The 13671-nt window shown below is 43.2% G+C and overlaps 1 protein-coding gene across 5 annotated transcripts in view; it reads right to left on the reverse strand.

The window, feature by feature from the left end:
* LOC105464787 (cell wall biogenesis 43 C-terminal homolog) overlaps positions 1-13375 on the reverse strand; it is a 140913-nt gene extending 127538 nt beyond the window's left edge. For 2 of the 5 annotated variants that reach the window (XM_071093609.1, XM_071093608.1), the window contains exons 1-6: positions 13177-13369; positions 10977-11168; positions 8069-8189; positions 7553-7707; positions 4828-5029; positions 885-973 (exon numbers count right to left, since the gene is read on the reverse strand). In XM_071093609.1, coding sequence (XP_070949710.1) covers positions 885-973; positions 4828-5029; positions 7553-7707; positions 8069-8189; positions 10977-11168; positions 13177-13309 — 892 coding nt within the window. In that variant the 5' untranslated portion in view covers positions 13310-13369. Of the gene's footprint in view, positions 1-884; positions 974-4827; positions 5030-7552; positions 7708-8068; positions 8190-10976; positions 11169-13176 lie in introns of all 5 variants that reach the window. The other 3 variants (XM_071093607.1, XM_011712846.3, XM_011712848.3) reach the window with 3 other exon arrangements.
* Positions 13376-13671: the final 296 nt, after the last annotated feature.

The raw sequence follows: 13671 nt of genomic DNA on the forward strand, positions 1-13671 counted from the left end.
CCAAAGGAATATAAATTGTTCTACCATAAAGACACATGCACGCATATGTTCATTGCAGCGCTATTCACAGTAGCAAAGACATGGAATCAACCTAAATGCCCATCAATGGTAAACTGGATAAAGAAAACGTGGTAATATATACCATGGAATACTACGCAGTCATAAAAAAGAATGAGATCATATCCTTTGCAGGAACATGGATGGAGCTGGAGGCCATTATCCTTAGCAAACTAATGCAGGAACAGAAAACCAAATGCTGCATGTTCTCATTAAGTGGGAGCTGAATGATGAGAACACATGGACACAAAGAGGGGAACAACAGACACTGGGGTCTACCAGACAAGGGTAGAAGGAGAGAGAAGATCAGGAAGAATAACGGGTACTAGGCTTTTTACCTGGGTAACAAAATAATCTGTACAACAAACCCCCATTGCACGAGTTTACTTATATAACAAACCTACACATGTATCCCTGAACTTAAAAGTTATCAATCAATCAATCTCACTTGTACCCCATAAATTTATACAAATAAAAAATTTTTTAATTAAAAATCAAGAATTTTTATAAATCTGCTACTTAACACATGTGCCTTGTTTATGTATTTTTAAGAGAAGGTAGTATTATGGCAGTGTAGTCCAGGAAAGCAGCACAGCCACAGGAGGAAGGGGAGGCAGAAGTAGGAGGAAGCAGGAATTCAGAGCAGGTAGTCACCAGTGACCTTGGTGACATCTGCGTTATAGTTGCTGCTGCTGGTTGCAACAGCCCATCTGGCCACAGTACATATTTATATGGTTGTATCTACTTTCAGTTGAGTTGTGCATGCTTGCAGACAAACTGGATAACCAAGCTCAGTGATGGTCTATCTGCAGGTAAATTCCACATACCTGTAACCCACCAGATCAAACCAGCACCACGAAACCACGAACAAGCTGGAAGCATTAATCCACTTGCCAAGCACAGCAGTACTGCACCTCTGTGAAAAAGGACATGCTCTAAGACATGTGACATTAGTAATATTTCATCGTCCCGAATATAAAATAGAAATATACCTCCCACCTCTGGTTACATATAAGAAATAATGTGTGTGGAACAACCGGTGAGATCATGAGAGCCCACTGGGAGCCAATATTATACACATTCAGAACAGAGAAGGAATAAAAACTCCGCCATGAGATCAATGATATCTGCCAACTTATCATGTAAGCGCAGTAACCAAGCTTTCTCAGACTATTAAAGTACAGTCCATGTTGGTCATGTAACATTTTAAATGACTCTGCCAAGAACAAAAAGAAAAGCTCATTGGAATGGTTTCTATTTAGTTTGCTTTTTTTTCTTTCTTTCCTCTACCTCAATACTGCTCTTGCCTAGAGTCTCTGCCTTCCCAAAACCAGTGTCAATTTGATAAATAACTGATAGCTGTGTGTCTTTTAAAACAACCACAAATGATTTTATTATTTTGCTATTTTGGCAAAAAGTTGCAAAAGGAGGAAAAAAGAAATTCAACTAAACTTTAGAAGGAAACCCAGAAATAATAATAGCTAGAACATAGGACTCATTTAAGTAGCTGTCACATAAATTAAGCTCAAAAACATAACATACACTATATACTAGGCACTATTTTAAGATTTTCCCCTGTAATTATTATTCATTTAATTCTCATGCGCCTGTAAGGTAAATGCTAATATTATCCCCATTTTGCAGAGGAGAATACTGGGGGGGGAAAGAGCACGTAAGTAACCTGCTTGAGGTCAAACACAGTAGCCCACATAGGACTAAGAAACTAAAATGGTCCTCAGGCTCTGAGGTGAGGCTTGTAGCCATATTACTACCTGCTCCTACCTGTGTAAGAATGACTCTGGGGCTCCGGAAGACCAGATGTGAGAAGAGGCCATGAAGGACAGTGTGGATATTTTTCTACTGCCAAATCAACAACAAATATTTTTGAGTGCCCACCATGTGCCAGGCTCTGTTCTAGGTGTTTGGGATGCATCAATGAACAATGATCCCTTTCTCCCATAGAGCTCACATTCCGGTGGGGGAGACTTATAATAAACACCATTAATAAATAATGCAGATAGGGCCAGGCAGAGCGACTCATGACGGTAATACCAGCACTTTGGGAGGCAGAGGGGGGAGGATCGTTTGAGGTCAGGAGTTTGAGACCAGCCTGGACAAAATAGTGAGACCTAATAATAATGAAGATTATCAGAAGGCAGAAAGTGCTACAGAACACTAAGAGTGATGGGGTCACTAGTGTTGGCATGGGCTAAGGAGAAGCCAGAACATGTGACCAAGACACAGTTTGTCCTCCCTTGTCCTCCCAGGGCCACAGATGACACTGCTCCTTTGGTTTCCCAAGGCCTTTCAGCACCTTCGGAGCCTCCCTCTCACCTTTTCCCCATCAAACATACCTATGACCCATTTCCTTAAGTATAATCTGGTGAATTTCAGAAAGCAATTCCTACTATGATGAGGGTGAGCGATGATGGTCTAACGCAACATTTCTCAAGCTGGTTCTGAGAAACACGCCTACTCTGTCAGGCATGAATAGATGTTCTAAAGGATAATTCCATGTTCAAATAACTTTGGGAAACCTCCAAACGTCTCTAATATGCTGATATGCATTGTGAAGTACAAAGAAAGGAAGATTGAAATGCACTATTTCCTCAACCTATTTGATGTAGAAGCATTTTCTTTTTCTCGTTAATATCTCAAGAAACCAGCATCTCACAGGGAAGACGCTGTGTCTTCCCAAACCAGCACAGTTTGGGAAATGCTGGTCTTGTGAGTTGCATTTCCATCTTCAATGTCTCACTCTAATATACAGGATTAGGAAATGTCTGAAAAGCAAACCCTCATTTTATATATGTGAGAAAGTTTCCCCCTGAAGTTTAGTTACATTCTTCTTGTGAGAAAAGCAAGGCCAGGGATGTAACATGATTGGCCCAGAGTTGAATGGTGAGTTTCTCCCGGCTACCAGGACTCACCATTTACAATTAAAATTCTTCCTTTACTCTGCCACAAAACATATGCTTGTTTTCACAAGTAACTCTGGAAACTAAGCTTTAACACGTAGGAATAAACTTCTTCCTTCCCCTCTGTCCTTTTGTTCCTTTCTTTCTTCTCTGCCTTCCTCCCAGATATGGAGGAAGATACAGACTCTAAATGAAATAATATTTTCAAACGTCCTTGTTCAGTACTTGACACAGAGTAAGCAATCAATATTCATTCATTTTCCCATTCCCTGCCCTCAAGGGGCTTAGTATCTGGACAGGAAGAAAGACGTTTTTTAAAATCTGTAATACAGAAAAATAAAGTTTCTAACAGATACATATATATGTGTATGTGTGTACACACATATATAACACACATACAAAAATTGATTGATTCAAAGCATTATAGTATGTGGCATAAAGAAGGGATCCCCTGTGATAATAAGAGAAGAATTCACAGAGAAAATGTTTGAGCTGGGTTTTGAATGGAGTAGGGCTTACCAGGACATCAAGACAGTAAAGCAAGCCCAGGCAGTGGGGAGACTGGAACAGTCTGGCACTTCCAGAGAACCGCAAGTGGGTTCGGCTCAGGTGAAGCAGGAGGATAAGATTAGAACGCATTTGGAAAGGTAAGTAGAGGGGCCAGATCCTGTCTCATGTGGGAGAATTGGGGGCAGTATTTTCCCTGTGTATTGTGGGGCAAACTGCTGAGAGCTTATAAGTAAAGGAGTGGTGGAATCAGATTTGCATTTTACAGAGATCATTCTGGAGCCATGTGGAGAAGATTCCGCTAAAGAGAGACAATTAGGAGACAACAGTAATAGCCTGAATGAAAAAATGGTGAGGACTCCACTAAGGCAGATGTGCTTAGGGATAGAGAGGAAGGGTTTAATCTAAAAGAAGTCACAGAACTGAGTTGGAGAAAATGAGGAAGATGGAGAATTCTGGGCGAACTCTTGGTTTCGGGTTTGGATAATGAGGTGGACAGACAAAGTGGACCTGGGCATGGGGGAAGAAGAACATGCATGGAGGACTGGGAAATACTGAGTTCAGATTTGGACAGGCTGAGGTTGACAAGCCTGTGGGATATGCCCAGATCCCTGCTGGGGAAAGATCCAGTAGGCAGCTGCATGCCTTCAATGGTAAGAAATGAGCACTACAAGAGAGAAAAGTTATCAGAGGCAGATCTTTTAAGAGTTTCTCCAATTTTTTTGCAAGAAGAGATGGAGCCAGTTACAAGAGAAATGATGTGTCAGGAAGAGTAGAGAGAGGGTTAATAAGGACAAAACACAAGGACCAACACTTGACTCCAGACTAACTCCCTGTGTGTCCCACGGCTGGAACAAGAAAGTACCAGAAGATGCAGGGATCTCCTGGGGCTGCCCTCCTTCGCTGAGAATAGAGATCTGTGCCCCAGGCAGTCAACCTAGTCTCCCCAGGGGACTGTGGTCTTGTCCTACTAAATGCCCATAACCTTAACCAGAGGGTCTGGAGGAAATGGCCAGGGAGTGCTGCTCCTCTCCCGCCACTGAGAATGTTCTGTGCAAGCATTCCTCGGGATGCCTATGCTGAAGCTCTGGAAACCTCTTATTTAGCTGTGAGCAACCATTGGGCCTCCCACATCTACTTTTCAGCAATCCTTCTGCACAGGGGAAAAGACCCTTCCGGTGCCCTTCTCTCCAGAGCACACAATAATTTCATGCCATATTCTGATATCTAGGGAGAGTGGGTATGAAATATCTGGTTAGCACAGACCTAGCTGTCTGACAAAGGAGGCATTGCTTTCTCCAGGCATAACTGCCAATTTTGTGATTGCTTCCAAACCCAAACTCACCCAAATGGGTTAGGATCTGGCCCTGGATGCGGATGCCCACTCACTGCCCATCTGGAAACAAGAGAGACTTCTCCAAAAACCCAGTGGGTGAGGAACACAAGGCTACCAAAGGCAGCCCCTGCCAGGAGCCAGTTGGGTCTAGAGGCCATCCCCGTGGCTGCCTCACCAGTCTTCTTTTCTTCACGTTTACTGCAGTCACCATCTAGAATTTAAAAATACATATATGGAAAAAGTTTAGTTATATGGAAATTTGCGCTCTATAGTTAGCAGACATTAAGGAAGAAATGGCATTTGGCTTCAAGAAGCTTACTTCAGAAGAGGAGATGAGACATGCAACTAAAATACAAAGCTAAACATGCTGACAGCTATTTAGTGGGAGAGATAATTCCATGCAGGCCAGATAAGGAATGGTTTAAGGCAGAAAACGCATTTTGGAATTCAACAGGTGAAAATGCAGAAAATTATTTGCTTCATGTGAAGTTAAGGCATTGCAGAAAAAGTGTCCGGGAACAAATGTAAAAATTGAGTGGAACATTTCCAGTACACAGGCTGCTTCCTCCCAAAGAACAGGGTTGTCATCTAACCCTCTGTGGATGCAGTGCATTGACTGAGTAGCCACTGTGCACCAACCCCTCTTCCGAGCCCTGTATATTAACTTTATATTAACTCATTTAACTTTCACAACAACTTCATGAAGTAGGCTCTACTATTAATCCTATTTTACAGATTAGAAAACAGGGCAGGATGCAGTGGCTCGTGCCTGTAATCCCTGTACTTTGGGAGGCCGAGGCGGGTGGATCACCTGAGGTCAGGAGTTTGAAACCAGCCTGGTCAACATGGTGAAAACTGTCTGTACTAAAAACACACAAAAAATAAATAAATAAAAAGTTAGCCAGGCACAGTAGCAGACACCTGTAATCCCAGCTACTCGGGAGGCAGAGTCAGGAGAATCACCTGAACCTGGGAGGTGGGGGTTGCAGTGAGCCGAGATCGCAACACTGCACTCCAGCCCAGGCAACAAGAGTGAAACTCAGTCTCAAAAACAAGAAAACAGACCCAGAGAGATCAGGTAGCCTTTCCAAGTTCACGCAGCTAGTAAAGAGAACCTAGGAACCTGGGATTAGAGCTTAGGCAGTGTAGCTCCTTGGTACTATTTAGCCAAGAGGTCCAATTCATCACAGTAATGACTTTACACACAAAACTGTAACAACTGGAGAAGATGCCAGCAGGAGGACTCCTTCACAGAAACAGAGAGAGCCTATTGGGCAGACGCTTTGTGACCCCCATCCTGCCCTCTACAGGATGGAAGGAAGGTCTTAGGGTCTGACTGTACGGCTGGCAGTCTAATTTCCCAAGAAAGCTTCTCTGACATTAACAGGATCAGAGGGAGGAGGGGCAGAGCTGAGAGCAGTGGGGATGGGATGGAGTGGGAGAGGGCGGTAGTGACAGAAGGGAGACCAGGGGCATGGGGTCTCAGCAGAGAGTTTTGAGGGAAAAGAGCCATCTAAACTGAATTTGCTGAGTGAAATGCAGTGTATGACAGTGGGTGACCCTACCCCCACACAGGACCCAACAAATCTTCAAAGGAAACTACAAAAAATACTTGATATGCTCAGATAGGCTGAGAAGGTGCATGATGAACAGTCAGTTTTATAAAGGCAGGCACAGAGCAGAAATGGAGAAAGGGACTGCCAGCCAGGAACTGGGTCACATACATTTAAAACAGAGGCCAGATAGAAAAAAAGTCAGGAAATGTGAACAGTACCCTGAAGTTCAGATCTTTATCAGGCTGTACCTGTGAAATGGGCTGCCCGAGTCTCTGCCTCTAGATATGAATGTAAAACATATGTTAGGGGACCAGACCGAGTTCTAAGTCTTCTACTATTAATATCATGTGGTCAATTTACTGACATAATTTCCCTCTATTCTCATTTCATGCCAAACTAGGGGGCACAGGGGAAATTATACAAGCACTTTGTTTGTGGTGAGCCAATACCCTCTAAACTTCCATTAATCTTGATATTTCACCTTGTAGTTACAGAAGAACAGTGACTCACTGAGAGTTACACAAAAAGCTAGGAGCAAGTTAACTAGAATCCACTAACACTTCTCCCTTCTTTTTAGAAGAGTCTCGGGTTGGTTTATAAAACAAACTCCAAGCTGGGCATGTTTCTGTCTCAGAGAAAGCTGGCCCCTGGGAGATACAGGTGATTGGAAAGTCGGTATGCATATGCAAGGTTTCCTTTCTTTTCAAGTCTTAGATTTGGAGCTTCAGACCTCTGGAAGAAAAAAACACAGGAAGTTCCAGGGACAGCTATAGGTCACAGAAACTTTCCTTAGTGTTACAGATGTACTGGGGTCAGTGTGGAAGTGGAGGATGGAGAATCCCATCCTAGAGAGCCCTGACCAGGGGGAAGGAGGAGGAAGACAGAGCCGAATGAGAGCTGGGGTATAAGGCCTGGTTCTCGTCTCCCACTGCCATGGTGCTACAAACCAGTGACGGTATTTTATTTTCACCCTCTGTCTGTACAGGCAAGGAAAATGTGCCTGCTGCTTAGCAAATAGCCCACTGGTTGCACGAATTATTATTTCAGAGGAAGAAAAAGCTGAAATATAGATATAATGCAGAAAGATTACTTTTATAGATTTTCTTTCCAAGATGTGGAACATTCACACAGGAAATGTAAGCTCTGCAAAAGAGAAAATTCCAAAGTTACTATATTACCTGTGCCAATACGATCGAGTGTGGCTATGGCAGTTAATGTCAGTATCACTTTGTTGGACATCTGATAACTCCAGATTGGGTTTAGTGAAGTGTACCATATGCGTAGAACAACAAGAACAATCTGTCCTAAAACGAATCCCCAAATTCTGAGGTATCTGTAAGTGCAAAAGTATTTTTAAACACTTTTTATGTGGACTCAATGTACTATGTCCATCATGAATTTCACAGTTTCATAGAATAAGTAGCTGAAATAGTCTTGTTGGTAATCTGCAATAATGAATGTGACTTAGCCTCTATATAGCAACTTAAGCAACTTGCTATAATTCTTTAATTTTCAAAACCTTATTGAGATTGATGGCAAGTGTTCATGTCCTTGTTTTGGGAAAAGGAAAAAAGGAGACTTCAACAAGGCCATATGGAAGGTAAAAACTATAACCTGGAACTCCTGGCCCCAGGTTTCCCTTTGGTAACTGACTATACTTGTTTGTCTATAAGTACATGAAACATTAACCATACCTTTGCAAATGACTTCCTGACCACCAAGTCACAGCTTGCACTATCAGCGAGGAAGATACCCCAAGTGCAAGAACCATCAGTCGAAGTTTGGCATTTGGAGCCTGGAAGGAGGCTATGCTGCCTACAAACAAAATAGGGAGAGCTAAGCAGTTTTGGCAAGCATGGATTGGAACTCCATAATCTGCATTTGATGAATGTTATCTGATACCATCTTTATACTCAGGAAGACATAGTTGGTGTATAATTTTATATATGTATTTAAAATTTTTATTGAAATACAATTCACATATCATAAAAGTCACCATGTTAAAATATACAATTCAATGATTTTTAGTATACTCATAAAGTTGTGCAACAATCACCACTATCAAATTCCAGAAAAATTTCATCACCCCAAGAAGAAGCCACATCCCCATTAGCAGGTCACTTCTCATTCCCTTCTCTCCACATCCCCTAGCCTCTGGCAACCACTAATCTATTTTCTGTCTCTACTAATTTTTCCTATTCTGGACATTTCATATTAAATTGTACAATATGTGGCCTTTTGTGACTGCCTTCTTTCTCTTACCATAATGTTTTCAGGGTGCATCCAGGTTGTAGCATGTATCAGTGTTTCATTACTTCTCATAGCTACATAATATTCCATTGCATGTATATACTACAGTATGTTTATCCATGTGTCAGTTGATGGGCATTTAGGTTGTTTCCATTTTGTGGCTCTCATGAATAATGCAGCTATGAAGATTTGTGTACAAGTTTATGTCTGAACAGATGTTTCCATTTTTCTTGGGTATATACCAAGGAATAGAGTTGTTAGATCATATGATAACTGCTTCTGTCACACTTTGCCAAAGCAGCTGCGCCATTTTACATTTCTTACATCTCTACCAGTAATGTGTGAAAGTTCCAATTTCTCCACATCCTTGCCAACACTTATTATTGTCTGTCTTTTTTGATTATAGCCAACCTGGTGGGTCAAAAATAATCTAAATTGATAGGAGTATGAACTGGTTTAATGGTTACTTACACAGTAATTAACCTTGAATATCTGAGGTGCCAGAAGTGAGATGGCATGTAACGCTCAGACCCTCTCTGTATTTATATGAGAATATCTCAGGACTCTAAAAACAAAGTTGTTTCTTATCCCTAAGAAGCATTTGAAGGGAGTTTTAAAGCAAATCATGGCTTACTTCAGCCTCTGTTTAGCAAAAACAAAGCTCAATGGTCACCTGGAGCAGCATTTAGCAGAGAATGGCCACTTCCTCCTCAACTCTGAGTAATGTTCCCTACCTATTTCATATTTCCAAATATAATTCTACTTCTGCTCAAGGTGATAGGTTTTCACGGAGGAAGAAAGTGAAAAGGGAACAGGAAGCATAGAAATAAAATAGAATATCTACCCCAAACTTATTTTATATCACATCCCACAGTCACCAGAAGTTACTGGGCCAAAAATGGATTGAAGTAATGGAAACTATCCCAGTTTCCACTCAGTCTGTGGATGTATAGGTAAAGTCCACATAGGCAGCACCAAAGGTAACAAGAAATTACTACCTATGAGATCACTCCCATAAAATCAACCTGAAGTGTGATAAGAAAATGAATCTTGCAAGACTCAGAGCTATGGTGGGTCATGGAAGGATACTGTAAGTCAATGCCAGTTGAAATCAATTACTATATACTCAGTTCAGGATAGGAAACTTCATTTGTTATTTCTGGAGCTGAAAATTTCAAGACCATTTGACACGTCTTCCAATTCCTATGGACACCAACTTTGTAAAGGGCACACTTTTCAGGAGTTTTTACCACTATCCTTCTGAGTCTGAGTTGTTTAAAAAACAAGAGCTCTAGGCCATGAGCAGTGGCTCACACCTATGATCTCAGCACTGTGGGAGGCCAGGGAGAATGGCTTAAGCTCAGGAGTTCGAGACCAGCTGAGCAACATAGCAAGACTTCATCTTTACTGACACAAAACAAAACAAGAGCTCTATACCTTTGTGGGGATCCACAGAAGTCAGTGCACTGACTGTGTTGTGCCTTCAGAAAAGCGATGGCAGTGTCATAGTGAAATGTCGCTATGCAACACATGACTGTGAGTATATTTGCAGGATATATTTCTAGAAGTAGAATTTCTGGTGAAATGTGCTTATTTGTAATTTTGATAATACTACTAAATTATTCTCCATAGAGGTTGTGCCAATGGACACGCACCAGCAATGTATGAGTGCCTGTTTCCCCACTCTTACTGCACAGTGCAGTCAGACTATTCTTTGCTGATCTACTTGTCAAACTATAGGTAAGCATATCTGTATGTGTATAATTTATGATCTATACATTTGCTTCCATTTTTAAAACTAATTGTATTTCCTTTCCAGTGAATTGATCAGATCCTGTGCCCCCTTTTCTATTGAGTTGTTGGTCTCTTTTTATTATTGGTTTGTGGGAACTCTATATATTACAGAAATTAGCCCTTTGGCTAAAAGAGTTGCAAGTATTTTTCCTAGTTTCTTGTTTGACTGCTTATTGTGGTGTTTGTCATCATAATCTTCACATTTCTTGTGAATTATTATTTAACAAACTTTTTAAAATGGCTCCTGAGTGTTATGTCACAGTTGGAAAGAAAAACACAATATATTCAAGAGTTGATCAGTTCTTTAAGGTATCTTTCCTCTACTCATTTCAATGATTTTTAGGTCTTTCTAGTCTGGCAAAAACATTGTAAATGTAAAACACATCGACTTTCAGTCTAGTCTTCCAATTACTAAAGCTCTTCTAAGGTAGTGGTAAGGGAAAGAGAAATACTTGATTTTTTAAATTCAAACATTTAGCATTCAAAGAACAGTCTACATAATCTCACTTGATTTTTAACTAAAACAAAAAAACTTAAAGAAACTCTTTTAAATCTTACCGACAGTGATTATCCTCAGCAGGGTTAGCATCCACTTCTTGTTAACCAATTTCCAGAAAGGAGTAATTGTTAGAAATATTGGAGAAAGGAACGCTATACTAAAACTTTCCAGCCCAGTGAGTTCTAGTGTTTGCAAAGGAAAGTAATAGATCATCGGTCCCAGGTCATGGTAGAGAGACCAAGAAATATATCCTACAAAAAAAAAAGTTAAAGAGAGAAAGTGTAACTTCGGCATTGTTTCTAACAATAGCCCTATCCCTCCACTCCAGCCACTCAGGCTGGCCATTCTTCTTTATGACTCTGGCCTGAACTGGGTTCCAGTTGTTTCCACTGACAGGAAACAAAACAAGAGCACTACACCTGTGTAGAGATTCACAGAACTCGCTGCACTGACTGTGTTGTGCCTTAAGAGACCGATGGACAGAAAAGTGATGGCAATTTCCTAGTGAAATGTCACTATGTAATGCATGACTCTGAGTATATCTGTAGGATATATTCCCAGAAGTGAAATTTCTGGTGAAATGTACATATTCCCCCCCCCCCGCCCTCTCACATCAGGCCCTGGTAGAGGATGGCTTCTTGCTGCCATGAGTCTCTCAGCATCCCTTGCTTGTTCCTTTTCCTTGCCCATATGGCTGTAGACAATCTCTTTATTAAGTCCTATTCATTTGGACCATCTGAGTTGAATTTGGCTTCCCATCAGGACGCTGACTGACAAAATTTTCTTACCTACATTGTCCCCTGTATAATGAAAAATATTGTGAGAGTCCAAAAGGGCAGTAAGCAGCAGGACTCCCTCCTACAACCCCAGACTACACCCAAAGCACTTGAGTGAGGCAGCAGTCATTCCCTTGAGTAGAACATTTTCAGTCCAATCCTTAGGAGGCAGTGCAGGGTAGTGGAATACCCAGATCTGAAGTAAGTTGCACCTCTGCCAATAACCACTGTATAATCTTGAGCAATGATGATAATTAACGCTATGGGCACTTGCCACGCACTAGGATTGGTGCTAAGTGTTCAACACGGAGCATCTGTCTCATTCCTTATACAGCCCCCTATGCTATGAGATGGGTAGTATTTCCACTCACCTCTTATAAATGCAAAAACTAACTAAGCAAGAACAAAACAACAAGCAAAACGCTGAGACTCAGAAAGATAAATGAGTACCTAAGGTTACACAAGTAGCAAATGTCAGAGTTGCCATAACTCTAAGCAGCCTGGGTCCAAAGGTAGCCCCTCTAACTACCAGGTGTGGGGACTTTCTACCAACTGACTTTCCAACTCCGCTTCTTAGTCCGCAAAACTTTCAACCCCTTCAGAGTTGTTGGGAGGATTAAGTGAGATCAAATGCACTGAGTACTAGCACCTGAGGTACTTATTGAATGCTAGGCACTGTACATCTCCCAACTTATAGATACAGGCTAAGCCAGAAAAAAAAAAAAAAATAGTCTGAAGCCCTCCTGAGAATTACCAGCTCCCAGAAAATCAAGTTCTCAGGAAGGCGCCCCACCCAGACCAGAGGGATCTTTGTTTTGTAATGAACCTGGGATTCCAGCAATATCCCAAATGTTTGTCTGGGAACTTTCATTTTATTACTCACACAGCTCCGACAGAATTACACCAATAAAATTGTCCTTGGGATTTTGTAAAGCTGGTGAGAGAGCACATGAGACTCGAGTCCGATGCTTTTCGCCAAATACCCAAGTGTGCAGCCCACACCAGGGCCACTTGTCCTGGGCCCAGTTCACGGCAGCAGCTGCCGCCGGGTGTTCACCTACAGCTCCTGGGGAAAACAGGTGCCCCTTTCCTTCTGAATTTTAAAGTTCAGCACTGAATTGTATTAAGTTAAACTTAAAGGCCACGGGTGGGGGTCTTTGGGGACGATACCGGCCTCGCGGGGTCAAGGCCGACACGAGAGGAATTCGCGCTCCTTGGGCACAATCCCAGAGCTGCTGGGAACTCGGGCGACGGCGTCTTCTGCGGGCGCCTCGCAGACTCAGTTTGAACACTTCAGTCTAGGTCTTTTCCTTTATTCCCCTCAGTAGGAAGAGTTCCCAGGGGAAGATAAGCATCTCCACTCTGGGCACGGAGCGCCCTTTTCCTCCTACCCGAACTCAGCCAACCTGGCCTAGCGCCGCGGCTCTGGACAGGGCCCGGAGAGCTGGCACCCGCAAACGCGCGGCGAGGCACTTCAGCTTACCCAGCAGCGACTCCAAGAAGATTTCTCTCCACAGCGAGGGCATCGCCGCGGCGCTGGGCAGCGCTTTCCAGGAAAGCCGTGCGGGCCGGCCCTGCTGCCCTAGCCCTGCGCCCCCAGGTCCCCGCAGCCGCATCCTCCCGTACCTGCGTCCGCGCCCCTAGTCCCCGCGTCCCCTTGCCAAGCGAGCCCCAACAAGCTGGCCCACTTGCTGAACCGAGGCGGGGTGGGGCCGGTCCGCCCGCCCCTTCCCGACCACACCTAGCCTCACCTGCCCGAACCTGGCCTGGCCGGGCGCCACCTGTGCGCGTTGCGCCACCTCGGGCGCCTCTGGTCCCCGCCTTCGCCTACTCGGCGCGAGCCCCAGCGGCACCCTTGGCCGGCGCAGGGGACATGCATCTCGACTCTGACTCTGCTATCTGGCCAGAACCCGGAGCAGCCCCGGGGATGCAGCGCTGCCAGAGCCCAGGAGGGAGCGAACAAGTGCAACTCCGGACC

The sequence above is a fragment of the Macaca nemestrina genome, chromosome 3 (assembly GCF_043159975.1).
Source record: "Macaca nemestrina isolate mMacNem1 chromosome 3, mMacNem.hap1, whole genome shotgun sequence".
Lineage (NCBI taxonomy): Eukaryota > Metazoa > Chordata > Mammalia > Primates > Cercopithecidae > Macaca > Macaca nemestrina.